We start from the raw sequence: 18,767 nt of genomic DNA, 5'->3' as shown, positions 1-18,767 counted from the left end.
TCATATGGTAGTTCTATATTTAACTTTCTGAGGAACTGCCATATTGCTTTTCACAGTGGCTGTACCATTTTACATTCCCACCAACATGCACTGGAGTTCCAATTTTACCACTTTTTTTCTGTTTTTTTTTTTTTTAATAATAGCCATCCTTGTGGGTGTGAATTGGCATCTCATTCTATTTTTGATTTGCATTTCCCAATGACTAATAAGGTTGAGCATCTTTTCATGTATTTATTGGCCATTTGTATTATCATCTTTAGAGAAATGACATCCAAGTCCTGTGCCCATATTTTTTTAGTTGCATTGTCTTTTCTTGCGTTGCATTTTAAAAGTTTTTTATATAAACTGGATTTTAAGCCCTTATCTGGTATATGGTGTACAACTATTTTCTCCCATTCTGTAGGTTGTCCTTCTTGAAATTCCTTCAGTGCACTAAATTTTTTAATTTTGATGAAATCAAATTTATCATTTATGTTGCTCATGCATTTGGTGTCATATCTAAGAATCCACTGCCAAATCCTAAGCCATGAAGATTTGCCCCTTGCTGTCTTAGTTCTAAGAGTTTTATCATTTTAGCTCTTACGTTTAGATCCTTGATCCATTTAGAGTTGATTTTCATATGTGTTGTGAGGTAGGGGGTCTAACTTCATTCTCCTGCTTATTGATATCCAGTTTTCCCATACCATTTGTTAAAGAGACTATTGTTACCCCACTGCAGGTACTTAGCACCGTTGTCGAAAATCAACTGGCCATAGATGAGTATGTCTGTTTCTAGACTCAACTCTGTTCCATAGATCTATTGGTCTACCTTTATGCTGGTACCATATTGTTTTGATTACTGTAGCTTTGTGTAGTACTTTTTGAAGTGTGAGTCCTCCAACCTTGTTCTTATTTTTGAAGATTGTTTTGCCTATTCAGGTACCCTTGCAGTTCCATATGAATTTGAGGATTATTTTCTCCATTTCTGAAAAAAATAAAGGGCTACTGAAATTTTTATAGGGATTATAATGAATTTATATATTGCCTTAGGTAATGTTGACATATTAACAATGTTAACTCTTCCAATCCATAAACATGGGATGTTTTGCCATTTATTTGGGTCATCTTTAATTTCTTTCAGCAGTTTTGTGGTTTTCAGAATCCAACTCTTTTGTATCCTTGGTTAAATTTATTCCTAGGTATTTAACTTTTTTAGATGCTTTTGTAAATGGAATTTTGATAATTTCCTCTTCACATTGTTCATTGCTAGTATAGGAACACAACTGATTTTTGTATGTTCATCTTGTACCTGGCCACTTTGCTGGTCTCATTTATTAGCTCTAGTAGTTTTCTTGGTGGGTGGATTTCTTTGAATTTCTTATGTTAAGATCATGTTGTCTGCAAAAAGATAGTTATTACTTCTCTCTTTCCAATTTAAATACTTTTTATTTATTTTTCTTGCTGAATTGCTCTGGCAAAAACTTAGTACGATATTGACTTGCAGTGGTGAAAGCAGGCATCCTTTCCTCATTCCTGATTGTAGGGAGATTGTTTTCTGAGGTCTCTTCCAGTTAGAAGGTTTAAACAGACACTGTCTACCATGGTAAGAAGTGTTTTGAGCCCCTTTGTTGTCTAATTTGTAAAACAGCAGAGTGAGAAGACGTATCAGGAAAATCAGTAATATATGGAGGGAATGAGGAAACCCAAGTAAAATCAAACAATCTGACTTAGTTTTGCAGAGTTCTGATGGGCTGCATGAGTAGTAGATAACTCAGATCCCTGTCTATGTCATGTCATTCATATAGTATCATAGCAGTCCCCATCTATGAACCATCATTCAGCTAATAATTATCAAGCATGTCCTCTATGCCAAGCAGTGCTCTAAGCACTGAGAGTATAGCAGTAATCAAAACAATATTCTACTTGGGGAAATAGACAGTAAACAAATAGGCAAACAAATATCAGATAGTGGTAAGTGCTGGACAGGTTATTTAAAATAGGTGAGGTGGTACAGCATGACTGGGTAGTCAAAGACATCTTCTTTGAAATGACATTTAAATAGATCTGAATAACATGGAGGTAGCCATGTCAAGAACAGAAGGAAGAACATTCCAGGAAGAGGAAATAACTGCTAGTACGAAGACCCTAAAGTCAGAAGGGAAATTATATAGGCTTCGTAAGCCATGATAAGGAATTTAGATTGTATTCTGAGTAAGATGGGAAGCCACTGGAGGGTTGTGAGCAGAGAATTGTTAAGGACCCTCTGGCTGCTGTGTAGATGAGGTAGAGGGTAGGATGGAAGCTGGGAAACTAGTCAGTGCATTGTATCAGACAAAAAAGATAGCCGTCCCATAGGAGGCTTTGATTAAGGTGGTGGTAGTTGAAGACAGAAAAGTGGAGGTAGACGTGACAGGATCTACCAAAAGATTTGAGGTGGAGGTTTAGAGAAAGAAAAATCAAGGTTGTCTCCTAAATATTTGGCTTAAGCTACTGGGTAGATGGAAGTACTTTTTACTAAGGGGGAAGACCAAGGGAAGGGGCAGATTTTGGAGAAGAGAAAATCATGGTTTGAAATTGGACTTGAGGAGCTTTAAGTTCAGTAGAGGAGACATGGTAAAAATATACGTAAAATGAAAATAATAATACCTAAATATGAATTATCTTTATTATCTATAGCTGCATAGCAAATTACGCCAAAACTTAGTGGCTTAAAATGATGAACATTTATTATCTCACAGTTTCCGTGGGTCGGGAATTCAGGACCAGCTTAGCTTGGTAGTTCTGGTGCAGGGTCTCCATGAGGTTACAGTGAAGATATAGACCATACTTGGAGCCATCTGAAGCCTTGCCTGGCACTGGAGGTGCTGCTTCCAAGCTCACCCACGTGGTTGTTGCCAGGAGCCCTCGCTTCCCCACTGACTGTTGGCTGGAAGCTTCAGTTCCTTACCACATGGGCTTCTCCATAGGGAAGCTACACACCATCTTTTCTGCTACATTCTATTCATTAAGAATGAGTCAGTAAGTACAGTTCATGCTCAAGGGAGTTGACATGTCACCTTTTGTGAACATACTTTTAACCCCCCAAAGAATATTAAAAGAATAAGTAAAGCAAGCCTAAAATCTCTCCTGAATTGTCAGATTATAGCTTGTTCCCCTGATGGCTCTCTTGTTCAGTATCACAATGTTCAACTTAACACTTTTATTCCCAGAACTGACTCTAATAGGGTAGTATACCTGAATATTCTTCATATATGCTGAGTTTTCAGTGAAGACAAATTCTCAAATAAACAAGCCTTCATAATCAGAAAACCAATCATTGTATCATTTGTTGGAACCTGTTTGTCTCTCATCACTTTGTTCATTAAGCCAATATCCATTAACTATCAAACATATTATTTTGTGTCTGTATTCTCATCACAGGTTATTGCTTACAACTCAGAGGGTAAAAGTAATCCAAGTGATGTCATAGAATTTACTACATGCCCTGATAAACCAGGAGTACCTGTAAAGCCTTCAGTTAAAGGAAAGATACATTCACACAGTTTTAAAATTACTTGGGGTAAGATACTATGCCTATTCGTACGTTATCAGTTTTTTATTTAATTAAAATAATTTCAATATGTAGATAATTTTAAGATATTTGAGTAAATTTGTTAGCTCAAACCAGTACAATAAGAAATATGACAGTCATTGATTGGGGATCTCTTTGTGGAAACTGTCTACTCTTAATTCTAAGTTCAGATTTGACAGAAGAAACTTGAGAAGCACAATAGGATTATAAGCACTGGCAGCCCTGTGTGAAATGACAGATAACTGAATTTGTAGCCATTCATCGGGGTTTGTCCTGTCTTTCATGAGAAATGAGAATCACTTACTCATTAAAAACAAAAATTAATCAAGTGCCTGCTTTTGTACTAGTTACTGGAAAAACAAAGATCATATGAACTTGGTCCTTGCCTGAAGATTCAGGCGAATAAAAGTACTTCGGGAAATTTATAAAATATCCAAAAATTCAAAACAACCTTGAAGTCTGAAGTGAGGGGATGGTTTTAGAAACTGATACTATCCATACAATGGGATATTGTGCAGTCATTAAAAATTGTTACAGCCATATTTATAAACATGGAAAAATATGGTAAATTATGTAAAGAGCAGGTGACACAATAGCATAGTGTAATGAAGTGCTGGCACTAATAATAAAGCATTGCTGGGGATTTTTACTGCTTCATAAAATAATCCTATATTCTGTATTCTATTTGTTAGGGTTTTCTGTCATTTAAGAATTGTATGTACTTCGCCTAATATCAGTTTTGTTTCTTTGGATAGACCCACCAAAAGACAGTGGAGGCGCAGACATCAATAAATATGTAGTAGAGATGGCAGAAGGTTCTAATGGTAAGAATAACTTAAAAAAATTTTTGATTGATAAATATGTACCAGTCAGTCTGTCCCAGTTCTTTGTGATTTACACTTCATATTATCTTTTTTCTCACCTCTTGCCTTTCATTTGCTGTTGTAAAAAGATGTTTGTTTTTCTTTGGGCTGTCCTTTATTTCCTCCTTTGTAGCAGTTAGGATTTTTCCTATTATGGCCCACTTTAAATTATGATCTCCAGAAATATACTGAATCATATATGACTGTTGTATACCTGTATTATCTTTACATTTTCTTATTTTTTTCTCATTTGTTCACATTATGCTTAGTGTCAGTATCCTAGACTAAAGTCATTAGATACTATGAAGTCTTCTAAAGGTTGGTTCATTTATTCAATTAGATTTATACCCAGGTGTATCAGAAAAAAATTATCTTCTGAAATTTAATTCAAATTATACTAGTTTTGGTAATAAATTTTATGCCTGGTGAACTTTATTCTTGAATCACATATTGAGCTGTTTTTATTTCAATGAAATATTCTATTTCCTGCAAAAAATAAAGATGTCTTTTAATTAAGACTAAGCTTCCTATGGTATTGGTTCTTTCTACACTGTGTGTTATAATGTTATTACTGGACCAGTAAACACATTTAAAATGCTTAATTAAAAGCAAATTATCAATCTAAGCCAAAGTCTGTACAGGGTTACAGAGATATTTCACTTCAACAGAGCCCTGCAAATTTGTCTAGGAAGCTGCACATATAAAGAAAATTAGATCATTTCCAGGAAACTGGAAACAAGCTTAGATTGTTTCTGACAAATTACATAAATACTTATTTAGGGAAGCTAGGATACCTGCTGTGGCCATGATACCAAAATGTTAAACATTACCTTGTCATTGATTGCACATAATTCTTCACTTTACAGGAAACAAATGGGATACGATATACAGTGGAGCTACTAGGGAACATCTTTGTGATCGTTTGAATCCAGGCTGCTTCTATCGTTTACGAGTTTACTGTATCAGTGATGGAGGACAGAGTGCGGTAATACTGATATGTAGTTTTTTGTTGTTTTTTTTTTTTTTTTTTTTCTGAGTTTGGCCAAATGGGATGTGATCAGTCACCAGGTGCCACCTCAAATATTGAAATGTATCCACAGATGTATAAAAGTAATATCTATAATCTGGGTCATTTATTTTATTTGACCAGCATATTCTAACATAGTACTTAGCTCATAGTAAGGATTCAGTGAATATCTATTATCTGGTTTAGCTTTGGAAAAACAAATATAAGAAAATATTGGTGGTTTTATTAAGATAAACTTAATAATAATAACCATATCTGGCAGAAACAGAAATAAAATAATTATACACTGGTGTACTGTTCCACAAACTATGAATATGTCAGGAGAAACGATAAAATGTCATTTTACTGTTTAAACACAGATTCTAGTATTTACTTCAGAGAGGCCATTATTTCATTATTAGGAACCCAGTAATTAAAATAGCCTTTAAAATGTGTCATTGATTTGTATAGGAGACATTTGCAGTGTTCTGGAGAGGTATGTTTTCAGAGTGATTTTTTTTTTTTTTTTTTTAATGAATTTAACCAAGAGCTCATTTTTGGTGCAGTCATAATGTTTATTATTTTACAATTGAAATTTAAGTCAGTGAAAGTACTGTTTGTTTGTTTTTTAATAAATTATATGGATTTTGTTGAAAATGTGAGTATTGTGAAACAGTTAGTCCTGCCCAGTTGGCTTGTGATCCAATTAATAAGAAAATTTCTCTGGGTTAAAAAAAAAAAAACAGCAACTTCTTTCCTCCAACCACCCCCCCAAAACAAATCCTATGATTCTAATAATAGGACTGTAGCCTTCTTATATAGTATAACCTTCTGAATAAGGTGAAAACTAGATAATCTTGGTTGTGTCTGAAAAGAATGTCCTTGCTACATAATAGGCAAGATACTGAGTTTGTGAAAAAAATTTTAGAGTATCTTTTGAAATAAAACTAAAGACAGTTTTTCAAAGCAATAGTAAATACTTAGAAAAATACCAAGTATCTAGAAAAGTTTTCCTAGAAATTATTTTTAGGTGTAGAAAGAAAGATTTTTAAATTAATAAGTGTTTAGGTTAAGAATACAGTACAATGAAGGAGCCAAAATAGTCTAAACCTCCTGGAAACAAGGGAAACAGCATTTATTGAAGGTTAAAACACCATCCTTATAAAAGAGACTTGTAGTGGATCCATTTGGACAGGATCAAAACTAATATCCATTGGATAGTATTAGAGGTTTTTGTGTTCGTTTGTTTTTTAATTATGAAAAGAAAAGGAAAGGTGCTTTCTTCCCCCAGTAACTTGCTTTGTGTATAGTAGTTGCATAGCATAGTACATGTCTATTTTCTTTGTCTATATACTTCATATAATTTTGTCTATAAAATTTGAATTTTAATGATTTAATTGGGTTTTGATTTTATTCAAAATTTTGTTTTTCAGTTGATAATGAAGTACAGTCTCAAATTATTGGTGCAGTCTTTGTGATCGTATCATTTTCCTTTAACAAAAGGAATCTGATTGTTTGCTCTGGGGCATTTTTGTTTTGTTTTTGCTTTTGTTTTGGCAGGTATCTGAATGTTTACTGGTGCAGACTCCAGCTGTGCCTCCTGGCCCTTGCCTCCCTCCCAGGTTACAGGGTAGACCCAAAGCAAAAGAAGTACAGTTACGATGGGGTAATTTCCATTTTGGTAATAAATTATAATTGACTTTGTACTAAACATATTCAACTTGGTAAACTGCATAAATCTTTTCACCTTAGGACCTCCTCAGGTTGATGGTGGATCACCCATTTCCTGTTATGGTGTGGAAATGTTTCCTGTAGAAAAAGATGAGCCCAGAGAAGTTTACCAGGGCTCTGAATTAGAATGTACAGTGAGCAGCCTTCTTCCTGGAAAGACATACAGCTTCAGACTGCGTGCGGCTAACAAAATGGGGGTAGGAAGAGGCTGTTAATCGAATTATAATCACAGTACTATTTCATTTTATTATTGCACCCATTATTCAGTCATTTTGCTTTCAACATGTGACTCAAAATCTTACAATTTATAATAAGCCAGCATTGATAAATAAGAAGTAATTATTAATTATCAAGGCATCTCAGTATTTCAAACCCCACCTGCAACTGTGACACTTAGGATTTAAGGTGAGCTGAAGTTTGCCTTTCAGGTTGTGCTAATATGGTTTACTTAGCAAATTTAAGAGTAGAAGCAAGATCATAAGGTGAAATACTTGCAATACTTAAGTCATTTTAGGCTGGTTTTATACAGCATTTTCTTTGAGTTGGCAACTAATTATGATTCATTTTTTGCCTAAGTAAGAAAAACTGAACTTCTGTTTAAGCATTTGTTTTCGTGTTTTTTGTTATTTGTTTATTATCTGCACAACTCCATAAAGTGGGCAAAATAGGTGATATCTCCATTTTGCAGGTAAGAAAACTGAGGCTCAAGAGTTAAGTATCTTGCCCACAATCATACAAACTAGTAATTGATAAGAGATGAGCCACAAACCCAGTTTTGTCAGACTCCAGAGCCAAAGCTCTTTCTACTCCACTGTGATACCTCCCGTTTCTCTGTGTTAGTTCCCCTAAGGACGAGGCAGTAATCTCTTACCCAATTGAATAACACTGTTTCTATAAACTATTCTGTAATTAAAATTTTACAGAATTCAACTGACAAGTCCTTTCCTTCTCTATTATTTCAGATTTGAGTGGCCTGTACTATATTTCATATCTTGTTTTCCACCTGAGTTCTCTGTTTATATCTGTAGATTTCTTATATCAGTCAAATTCATATACTCTATTTGCACTCCTTACCACAGTCATTCCTTTTTGTCTGGTATTAATTTTTCAGCCTCACAAGACTGTGTTACTTTGGGAGAGCATATTTAATTCTAGTGTCCTCAGTCTGTATTGTCAGGTTTATGATCATGTGTCATAATCACCTTATGTAAATATTTGCTTTCTGTATTTCCAGAGAAGATACATTTTAGACCATTCTGACGCTATCCTAAGTTTTAAGATATAATTTATTCCCACCTTTTCCTATTGCTTTCGATTGGTGTCCATTTCTTCACTCTTCACATAATTTCTTCTGATTTACTCCACCTATCTAATCCCCCTCCATGTTGACCATCTTAACCAAAACAAGTCCATGAAGGAATAAGGAGCAGGAGAATGAAAGTACACTAAATCAAACTTAAAAACTACCCCCACCTTTACTTCCATGATCACTAAATCTTTTTACATTCTGTGACTGCTTATAAAATTATATTACAACCAATTAATCTTGGAAGTCAGAGATAATGAACATAATTATTAGTGAATCTTTAAATTTGTAGTGCTGAGCAATCAGCAGGTGTTTAAGGGCGAAAAATAAAAGTACTGGTTATATTTGTTTTTCTAGTTTGGACCATTTTCGGAGAAATGTGATATTACCACGGCCCCTGGGCCCCCAGATCAGTGTAAACCCCCTCAAGTGACATGCAGATCTGCAACTTGTGCACAAGTGAATTGGGAGGTATTGTAATTTTCATTAACTTCTATTTATTTTCTTACACAAATAGAATATAAAAGCTGTATAAAATATGAATATATAAATTTATATTAAAATGTATATAAAAGAATAAAGCAACTGTTCATTTTGCCTCTTTAAATTATACAAAGAGTAAGTCCTAGTTAAATCATATGGTAAAAAATGGATTCTTTTTCCTCTTTCAAGCATTTTAAGTAAAGGTATGTTCGTATTACATGTATTTAGACTCTTGTTTGTGATATGCTTTGTATTTTATCAAAGGCTTTTGTCTCTCAGTACTGAGATATTTCAACTACTGGTGAACTTAATGTTAAAACAGACATTCTCAGGAATTAGTATAATACTCTTGTTCTCTTACATTAATTATCTCCAGTGTATTTATTGTGTCCAGTTATAATCAGTAATGATAATTACATTTTCAGTTTCCTTTGAAATTTAACAAAGAAAATGTCCTTGTATGGTTTATCATTATATATTGCTTAATAGAATTACTTTGAAGTATATTTACTTAAAATACTCTTTCCAAAGTGACACTCATTGTCCTATTCCTACTTCTAATTCAAAACAAAGTTGTATTTTTTGACCAATCTTAAACTCATCAGGTCTCAATGAGTAAAAACATAGACCTGAAGAGTTTTAATTGTGCTTAATTAAATGTTTTAAAGAAATTCAAAAGCAGTCCAGTTTTTGGTGTGCTCAAAGAACATTTTTGCCCAAAAGCTATTTAAATCAATTTCAAGACATAACGCCTTGGTCCTTTTCTTAATTTAAAGGTCCCATTGAGTAATGGAATTGATGTGACTGAGTATCGATTAGAGTGGGGAGGAGTTGAAGGAAGTATGCAGACATGTTACTGCGGCCCTGGTCTCAGTTACGAATTAAAAGGACTTGCTCCAGCAACTACCTATTATTGCAGGGTTCAGGTAAATCAGTGCCTTGTCACTTGCTTTGCACATGAGTTTTGTGTGTCCTTAGCATTTTCATAGTTCTGTCTTTGTTAACATGCAGGGTCTGAGTGCTGTGGGTGCAGGCCCATTCAGTGAAGTAGTAGCCTGTGTGACTCCACCATCAGTTCCTGCCATTGTGACATGTCTTCAAGAAATAAGCAATGATGATGTAGAAAGTCCCCATTACTCACCTTCTACCTGCCTTGCGATCAGCTGGGAAAAGCCTTGTGATCATGGTTCTGAAATCCTTGCCTACTGCATAGACTTTGGAGATAAACAACCCTTGACAGTGGGAAAGGTTACAAACTGCATTGTAGACAATTTGCATCCAGATACAACATACAGGTACACTCTAAAACTTTTATGTTAATTTTCACCTAGATTAAAGACATTTTAAATAATCATAAACTAAACTCTGTCTTTTTAATGTGGCACTTAGAATACGAATTCAAGCCTTGAATAGCCTTGGAGCTGGGCCTTTCAGCCACATGATAAAATTAAAAACTAAGCCCCTCCCTCCCGATCCACCTCGTCTGGAATGTGTTGCCGTTAGCCACCAGAACCTTAAGCTGAAATGGGGAGAAGGAACCCCAAAGACATTGTCAGCAGATTCTATTCGGTACCACCTTCAGATGGAAGATAAGAATGGAAGGTAGGTTTTTTAAATTGCTTCTCTATATGGTTTCTTCAGTTTCAATTATATGTATATATATATGTATATGTTTTTTTGTGTGTGTTTTTTTTTTTTTTCCCATCAAAACCACATCTTTTTTTGGAAGAATGGAATGGTCTTTAAAACATCCCAAATCCTTTCCCAACTCTGCCTGGAATAATCTTTCCCCTTCTCTTCATCAGGTATATAAATTTTTACAAACTGTACAAGTAAATAGATTTTTTAAAACACTTAAAATTATCATGAGAAAAACTTTTAAGTGTGCTTTTTCAAAACATAAGAAGACACATGTAGATTTCCTGGTTATAACTTGTCAGTGAAATGTCAAGAGAAAAAAAAATTATGAGCTATTTTTTGATTCTCTAACATATTCACTTTCTGCTAGTAAAAAACTTAATATTGGCTACAAAATAAACTCTCTTCAGTGTTTATTTTCAGCAGAAGGCAATCTTATAGTCAAATTGGCTTAAGATCTCTGAGCTCCTTGAGGGCAGGAATAAGGTCTCAGTCTCCTCCATATCTCTGTCACAGGCCCTGTACCGGAAATGGATACGGGTCAGTTCTGCACTGTCAGATCTTTGCTGGATTTTGTGATTCGATATCCAGTCCCCTTGCTGCTTTAGGTTATTATCTGTGCTGCCATCTTTTTCAGTTTCAATATTCACCTCCTACGATTTTCTACTACCATGCCATACACTGCTGCACTAAATCATGACAACATTAGGGCTATTTATTCGCATTACATCCCATATAAACACTACCATGAGCTCTCCAGCTATTAAGCTTTTAATATTTTAAGGATTTTGAATTTTACTTTTATGCTTCTCACTTAGTTTATTAAACAGTTTGCATGTCTGATAGGTACAGAATGCGTGTAACAGTTCATTTACTGTGTTAGGTTTGTATCTTAGCCAGGTATTTGATAATGGAATACTCATGGTGCTTGTAGATAAGTACCCTCTATCAGAAATATTTACACATTTAAAGTGACATACAGAATTATTTTGTATACTTTATCACCAGTAATAGCATTACACGGAAGAAACAATATAGACTACTTTCTGAAATCTGTGGTTCTGAGTGGTAGCCTTTGTTCCTGGCAGAAATTTACATCCTCTTTGCAGCCTTATTGTTTAAAAGAGATTCTTTGCCTTGCCTTGGGTTTTCCTCTTTAATATGTTTATCTTTATCGTTGATGTATGTAACTATTGTTGGGTAAATTCACCCCTTCCCTAGCATTTACATTTGGGGCAGTGCAAGAAGGCTTACTGGAGACAGTTCTAATTAATGCTTGGTTGAAAGATAATAGAATAAATATTCTATTAAATATAGGCCCTACCATTATAGAACATCAAGCTTAATTAATATTCAGCTAGCACGTGGAGAATTGTTGAACAGTATGAATGTGGCTCACAGCCCTTGTCTGTGGAAAACAAAGAAATTAAAACTTTTTTATGATATTGCAAATCTAATACATGTAAATTTAATATCTTTGTTTACATTCCTTCCCTTTGATTTTTTCACAACTATTTACATTTACAGTGGGCTGGTGTCCAAGTGTTGCTTTAGTTGTTCCCTAATCACAAGTTTTGTCATTGTTCAGTTTTTTTTCAACAGTGGTCTTACCACTGGTTTTTTTAATCATTAAAAAATAAATATATTGCAGGGATTAAAAAGACAAGGCTTATCCAATTACTGCTCCTTGGAAATTCTGTTACTTTCAAATCATTAATTATTTTGTCATTTTTTAACCTGACTACAGTTTTCAGACTGTTATGACTATATGAGCCTTCATTATTTGTACCTCAATTTCCTAAAATTAAAAAACAGCCAATTAAAAATATTGGGAAACATTCAAATATGGGTGACATATTAGGAGAAATGTATATGACATTATACTTACCATCTAACAGTTCAAGTTGGATAATTTTTTGGAAATTATGTTTTCTTTCATACTGCTATATGTAAATCTCTAGAAAATATCACAATACAGCTAAAAATTATGCCTGGGAACTCAGAATTAGCTTCTTTCCAGATAAGGGCAAGGAAGATTAAAATAGAAACTTAGTGTCATAGCTCAGGTCCCATCCTGTAGTTGACAAATTGTTTGTATGTGACTTAAGTTAAAAATAATTTAAAATTAAAATTGTGATATTCTACATACCTCTAAAGATATGTATATTAAAAGACAGCCACCTGGGAAGAAAAGTTACTATGGTTGGATGTTAAATACAGGAACAAATTTGAGGGAATCATGTCAGATTGGGAAATTTGCTGATTCTGTGGCTTTGATCATCTAATGAAAACACATACCAGATATATTTGGAGTGACAGACTGTTTCTGACATTAAATTTTAGGAGTAACTTAGTACTTCTAAGTAATGTTCCTAGCTGTTGTGTTATAGTAGTTGTAGAAACATTTGTCATAAAGTAGTCTAAGGTTTATTTAATAGTTATTTCCATTTTAGGTTTGTATCCCTGTACAGAGGACCATGTCATACATACAAAGTACAAAGACTCAATGAGTCAACATCCTATAAATTCTGTATTCAAGCTTGTAATGAAGCTGGGGAAGGCCCCCTCTCCCAAAAATATGTTTTCACTACTACAAAATCTGTCCCAGCTGCCTTGAAAGGTAAGGTATACATCCTCCAGTTGTTTTCTTTAATAATAAGTTAATTTTAAATGCATTTTCTTAAGGTGCTTTGTTTATTGTTATTAAAATTTAGCATCCAGTATGTGTCCAACAGTTGTATTATAAAAATTAAATTATATATGCAAACCCTCTTGGGAGTTTCATGCAGTAACAAAAGCTGTTTTATCTGGCTCATTTGTTCTCAGACAAGTACTGATTTTTGTCACTAATTTTTTAAATCTAGCATTAAAATACTCAGTTGAATAGACAGGCCAGCTTTTCTGTAGGGTCATTTGCCATTTTTACTATTGCTATTTAAAGAAAAACATCACAGCCTTTTAGCAGGGCTGTTCTTGATTAATCTTTCTAATAATGTTGATGAGTTTCACTGAATCATTTTTCTGTTCCCTCATCTGGTGGAGTGTCTCTAGCCTTAAGATGACAGTGGTTTTAATTAACCCCTTTGTGCCCACTGTTGAGTGAGGCAGTCATAAACACTCAAGCAACTGTGGGATTATTTTCAACTCATCTTGTTAGGAGAGTTCTTAAATTAAAAAGTTCTCTGTTCTAGTTAACGCTCTTAGAAGTATTATAAAAGCTGTTTTAGAACTGCCATATCCCTCCGTTGGCTCTGAGCTTAATGAAAACAGCATCAACCTTGACCAATGTTTTATCCAGTCTGGCTCTGGTAGCATGTGTAGGTTGTACAGCCTGGAGACAATAAAAGTGACCCTTTTCTCTGCAAATATCAAAAATTCACTGATATGTATTCCAAATTTTTAACCAGGTTTTAAAGATGTGTTGATTTTGACCTAAACAAGTGTCTGTATGATGTACCAAGTTAAAAATCAAGTACAGATTTTATTTATATTTATCCCTTGCAGCCCCCAAAATAGAAAAAGTAAATGATCACATTTGTGACCTTACATGGGAGTGTTTACAGCCAATGAAAGGTGATCCAGTTATTTACAGTCTTCGAGTTATGGTGGGGAAAGATTCAGAATTCAAACAGGTATGTGTTAATGTGTAATTCTGTGGTTACATATTTTTTCCTTTCATTTTTGCATATTTTCAGTGCAAGATTTGACATCTTTACCTTTGTAATTCAAAAACATTCATTCATTATTTACTGTTCCAAAGATTAGTAACCACACAGCAAAGAATTAAAATCTTTTGGAGGTGGAAGACACTTAAACAGATTATTCATTCATTTGACAAGTGTCCAGGCACTCAGTAGCACTGAACAAAACTGTTTGTCTCCATGGAGCTTACATTCTAGTGGAGAAAGAGACACTAAAAGCAGATAAACACATCAATATATCAGATAGTGGTAAGTGCACTAGAGAAAAAAGCTAGGTAATAGGAATAGGGAGTGCTGGGAGCAGGATGGCTGCAGGGGCCACTAGTTCTATTTTACACAGGGCAGTTTGATGACATATGAATGGAGACCCAAAGGAAGTGAATATGGGGTGAAGAGGGTTCCAGAAGAGAGCATGTGGGTGTGAAGGCCTTGAGGTGGGGGTGTGCTGGATAAATGTGATGAACAGCTAGAAGGGCAGGCAGCATGGGGCACAGTGAACAATAGAGAGCTGTAGAAGTGGTCTGGTAGTTAATGGTGGTGGGTTTATGGGTGATATGGAGGTCTTGTAGGGTTAGAGGCCATTCTGTGGCCTTTACTCCGTGCGAAACAAGCCAGTGGAGGCTTTTAACCAAAGTGGTCATGCAATCAGATACCCGGTCAGTCTGCCTAGTGATGGAACTCCACCAGGGCAGGAGAGGGCTGAGCGGAGAGGCCAGGAAGGGGTCTTTTGCAATAGTAACAGTCACAAGTATAATACAGTGTTGTAAATATGACAGGAGACACAGTTATTACAGAAACCTAGAGGAAGCGTCCCCTTTCCTGCTGTAGATTTCAGAGAGAGCTTCGCGGAAGAGGCGACGCATGGGCTGAGTTCTGAAAGGGTGACAGCGAAGTCAGGAGTTGTCAGTGTTGACTAGTTTTTATAAAGAATAAGCTTTTATACAACTCAAAAGCCAAGTTTCTGTAAACATTTCATTTGGTTTTTCCCTTTTTGCTGTCAACTTTCTTGATTTTGAAGTTTTTCAGCTTGGTTTGTTGTTTTTTGTTTTTTGTTTTGTTTTTTTTTTCATTTCCATATCTTATATTCTTTTACCACTAGAAAACCTATCATTCTTCTGTTTTATTTCAGTCATATGCTGTTATAACTATTAATAATGGAATTTTTTTAATATACTCAACATGTAATTTTTTTCAAGTTTTGTTAAATATGGAAATGCAATTTCTTAACTGAAATTATGAAAGTCCTCAAAGATGCAGATTAAATTTGGCATTGGATTGTTTTCTTTATTAAACTATCTGCAAACTGACATGATAATTAGATTTGAAATGTAATTTATAGATAAGCAGGTTTCCTTCCAAGGAGGAAGCAAAATTAATATTAAAGAAAATGTAATTATATTACATGTTTAAAGGAAATAAGGGCCCCACATTTTAGTACTGTATGAATTTTAATAAACTTTTGTCACTACATGAAACAGCAATGCTAATTCTAATTTAACTTAAATGCTAAATTAACCTTATCATCGCTTTCACTTACTTTGAATTATAAGCATGCTATAAAACTTAAAATATTGATTTCCTTAGAACTTCATCCTATATGTGTTCATCTAAATCTCTTACATCTTTTTAAATTCTGTGACTTACTTCCACGTTATGTTCCACCAGTTGGTGATTAATTTTTAAGAGTTCAATTTCACTCGTGGAATATAATATTTTATTTGCAATTTATTTGATATTCAACACACAAGTATTAAATACTATATACAAGGAATGCTTTGGGGCCTGTATTAGTAAGTTAGTATTCAGAAATCATTTCTAGAACCATAAAAACTCCATCAGGACCTCATAACATCATTCTCACATACAGTGGGTGCCCCTCTCCTACCCGACTCCCTTCAGGCCCCCACACAGCCTCATGATTGGGGTTCCTGAAACACACCTGAAGCAGCTCCCTGAAGAATCAAATCTAAACTCTTTAAACTAGTCTGTGTACTTTTTCCCCTTTCTTTGCTAAATGTCTTCACTCATCACCCTCATGCTGTTTGTTGGGCTTTTTCCTTACCCATAGTATTACCATCTCATTTGGAGACGAAAGGAAGGAAATTTTAAAGATAAAAATAAAAATCTCCCTTTAGATCCATAAGACAAATAACATACTTTTTTTTACTAAATTGGCTTCATTGCATATGTACTATTTCACATTCTTTTCTAAAACAACCATCTGTTTTACTTAATCTTTTTAGCATCTTTTTTAAGATTCATTTTAAGACTTCTTTCATTAAATATTCCTTTACATCTTCTCTGCATGCATTGATACAAATTTTAACTTATAAAATAAGTTGGGCTCTGATTTAATGGTCTTTAAGTACCTACTATATGCTGGATTCTGGAGACACAACGTTAAATAAGACAGATCTTTCTTTGCTTCTTCAGTAGCAAACCAATATGTAAAAATTTAGATTTTCAACACATACATTTGAGGCAGCTGAAAGTGTGGGTCACGGACTCTGTAACCTTTGTTTTCTCATTTATAGAATGAGGAGTTGGACTAAAAGTCATTCATGGAAATAGACACTGTGCTAATAAGTGCTTTAACAAGTGTAGTTCATTTCATCCTCATAATTACCCTACAAGGTAACTACTGTTGTGCCCCTTTTACCAAGGTGATTGGTGTGAGGTCACATGGATTGTGAAGTGGTGGAGAAGGGCTTGAACCCAGGGGTGACCAATTCCAACGATTACCCTCTTACTCACTGGCACACTGCTTTGAAAATCCTTGGAATTCCATTCTTGTTACTTCTGTTACAAGGGATGGGCCAAGGAGTTGGGTTTTAAGATCCTATTATGTGATTCTGTGATCCCTCTGAAGTTTGTAAAATGATTTGTCATAAACACTTATAGAGTGTTCCCCTCATTCATTCATTCCTTGTCTCATTCAACAAACATGCAGCAATGAAAATTCACCAGTTAGCAGACATAGCAGAGAACAAGATTAGACACTGCCCCCACTTTCATAGAATGATTTCACAAAAATCCTGCATTTGAGGAAACCGGGGAAAGGCCTATGAGTTGATTTTGCATGTTCCCTAGCTGCTTTGGGAGCACGTCTTCTTGACTGGACTGTAAGTTCTGTGAGGGCAGCTCTCACATCATCACTTTTCAAATTTATACAGCAGGCGGAGAAATACTTCAATGGATAGGTATTTTTTAAATGTCATTTCAAAAGATGAAATGAATGGCACTCACTAGCTTTCCAGTCAAGAAGAATTCTAAAACTGGCCAGTTCCAACGCCGGCTTTGTGCGCACCTTCACACATAACCCTTCCTTTTCTTATTTTATGAGCAGATCTACAAAGGTCCTGACTCCTCGTTCCGGTATTCATGCCTTCAGCTGAACTGTGAATATCGTTTCCGTGTGTGTGCCATCCGCCAGTGCCAAGACGCCGTGGGGCCTCAGGACCTTGTGGGCCCCTACAGCAGCACCGCCTTCATCATCTCCCAGAGGACGGAGCCGCCAGCTGGCCCCAGCAGGGACACCGTGAAAAGCAGCAGGACCTCACGGGCACTCAGTGACGAGCAGTGCGCCGCCCTCATCCTCGTGCTCTTTGCTTTCTTTTCCATCTTGATTGCCTTTATCATTCAGTACTTTGTAATCAAGTAAAAATATAATTTTATTTTTCAACACTTTATTACATTTTATTTTGTCACATACTAAAACTGTTTCTTTATTGCTTTTACAAAAACAGTGGCATTTGGCGCTGGCATTGAGGCTACAGCACATCATTTTTGCCATAACAATGCTTACATTGTTAGGTAGAGCCTGGCACTTTATCAAAGAATGCAAGCCACAGAAATTTGTTATGTTTGGTTGGACTTTTTTTTTCCCTTTCTTCCCTTTTCTTTTACTTTTTTTTTTTCCTTGACATGTCTTCTTATAGAACAAACTTTCTAAGAGGCAACAGTAGGTAATTGATATTTTGACCAGTCGACATGCGGTAACAGTGAAAACCTGATCTGTTTATTTTAAAGATTATTAACCAATGAAAAATTCAGAATGAAAAACCTTACACTAACATGCTGTATAAAAATGTTAAAGTTGGATGCTGTGAAAGCAAAACAGTGCTATATTTCTACCTCCTCATTTGTCTTAATTATTTGGTAAGTGGGATTATGATGAATAACTGGAGGGCCTTAGCAAGCAAAAATCTGAATGAAAGAACTTGCATGAAAAAAAGAAGCTTTCTGTTTGATAAATATGGAGTTCTTCATTACAAATATATATTCATAAATTCATAGATAAGAAACTTAAAGCACAGTTTACTTGGCCTAAAAATATTTATGTTTACTCACAAAGCACCTCTTCGGGTCTTGAAAACATGGAAGAGAGAGGGCTTTTAGGTTGTTGCTTTTTAATAAAACGTAATCATAAAAAATTTTTGAAATTTCATACCTATTTAATTCGGTTCCGGTTTTGTGAACCCTTGAGCTA

The 18,767-nt window shown here is 34.9% G+C and overlaps 1 protein-coding gene across 3 annotated transcripts in view; it reads left to right on the top strand.

The window, feature by feature from the left end:
- The window catches only part of FNDC3A (fibronectin type III domain containing 3A), a 233,679-nt gene extending 215,712 nt beyond the window's left edge, over nucleotides 1-17,967 (top strand). For all 3 annotated transcript variants that reach the window (XM_037799659.1, XM_037799660.1, XM_037799661.1), the window contains 12 exons: nucleotides 3,400-3,538; nucleotides 4,306-4,374; nucleotides 5,280-5,398; nucleotides 6,980-7,085; nucleotides 7,172-7,347; nucleotides 8,814-8,927; nucleotides 9,716-9,865; nucleotides 9,951-10,234; nucleotides 10,329-10,541; nucleotides 13,031-13,197; nucleotides 14,082-14,209; nucleotides 17,625-17,967. In XM_037799659.1, coding sequence (XP_037655587.1) covers nucleotides 3,400-3,538; nucleotides 4,306-4,374; nucleotides 5,280-5,398; nucleotides 6,980-7,085; nucleotides 7,172-7,347; nucleotides 8,814-8,927; nucleotides 9,716-9,865; nucleotides 9,951-10,234; nucleotides 10,329-10,541; nucleotides 13,031-13,197; nucleotides 14,082-14,209; nucleotides 17,625-17,939 — 1,980 coding nt within the window. In that variant the 3' untranslated portion in view covers nucleotides 17,940-17,967. The remainder of the gene's footprint in view (nucleotides 1-3,399; nucleotides 3,539-4,305; nucleotides 4,375-5,279; nucleotides 5,399-6,979; nucleotides 7,086-7,171; nucleotides 7,348-8,813; nucleotides 8,928-9,715; nucleotides 9,866-9,950; nucleotides 10,235-10,328; nucleotides 10,542-13,030; nucleotides 13,198-14,081; nucleotides 14,210-17,624) is intronic.
- The last annotated feature ends 800 nt before the right edge of the window (nucleotides 17,968-18,767 follow it).

Source organism: Choloepus didactylus, chromosome 12 (assembly GCF_015220235.1).
Source record: "Choloepus didactylus isolate mChoDid1 chromosome 12, mChoDid1.pri, whole genome shotgun sequence".
NCBI lineage: Eukaryota > Metazoa > Chordata > Mammalia > Pilosa > Megalonychidae > Choloepus > Choloepus didactylus.
This window is presented reverse-complemented; position numbering and strand designations above follow the sequence as displayed.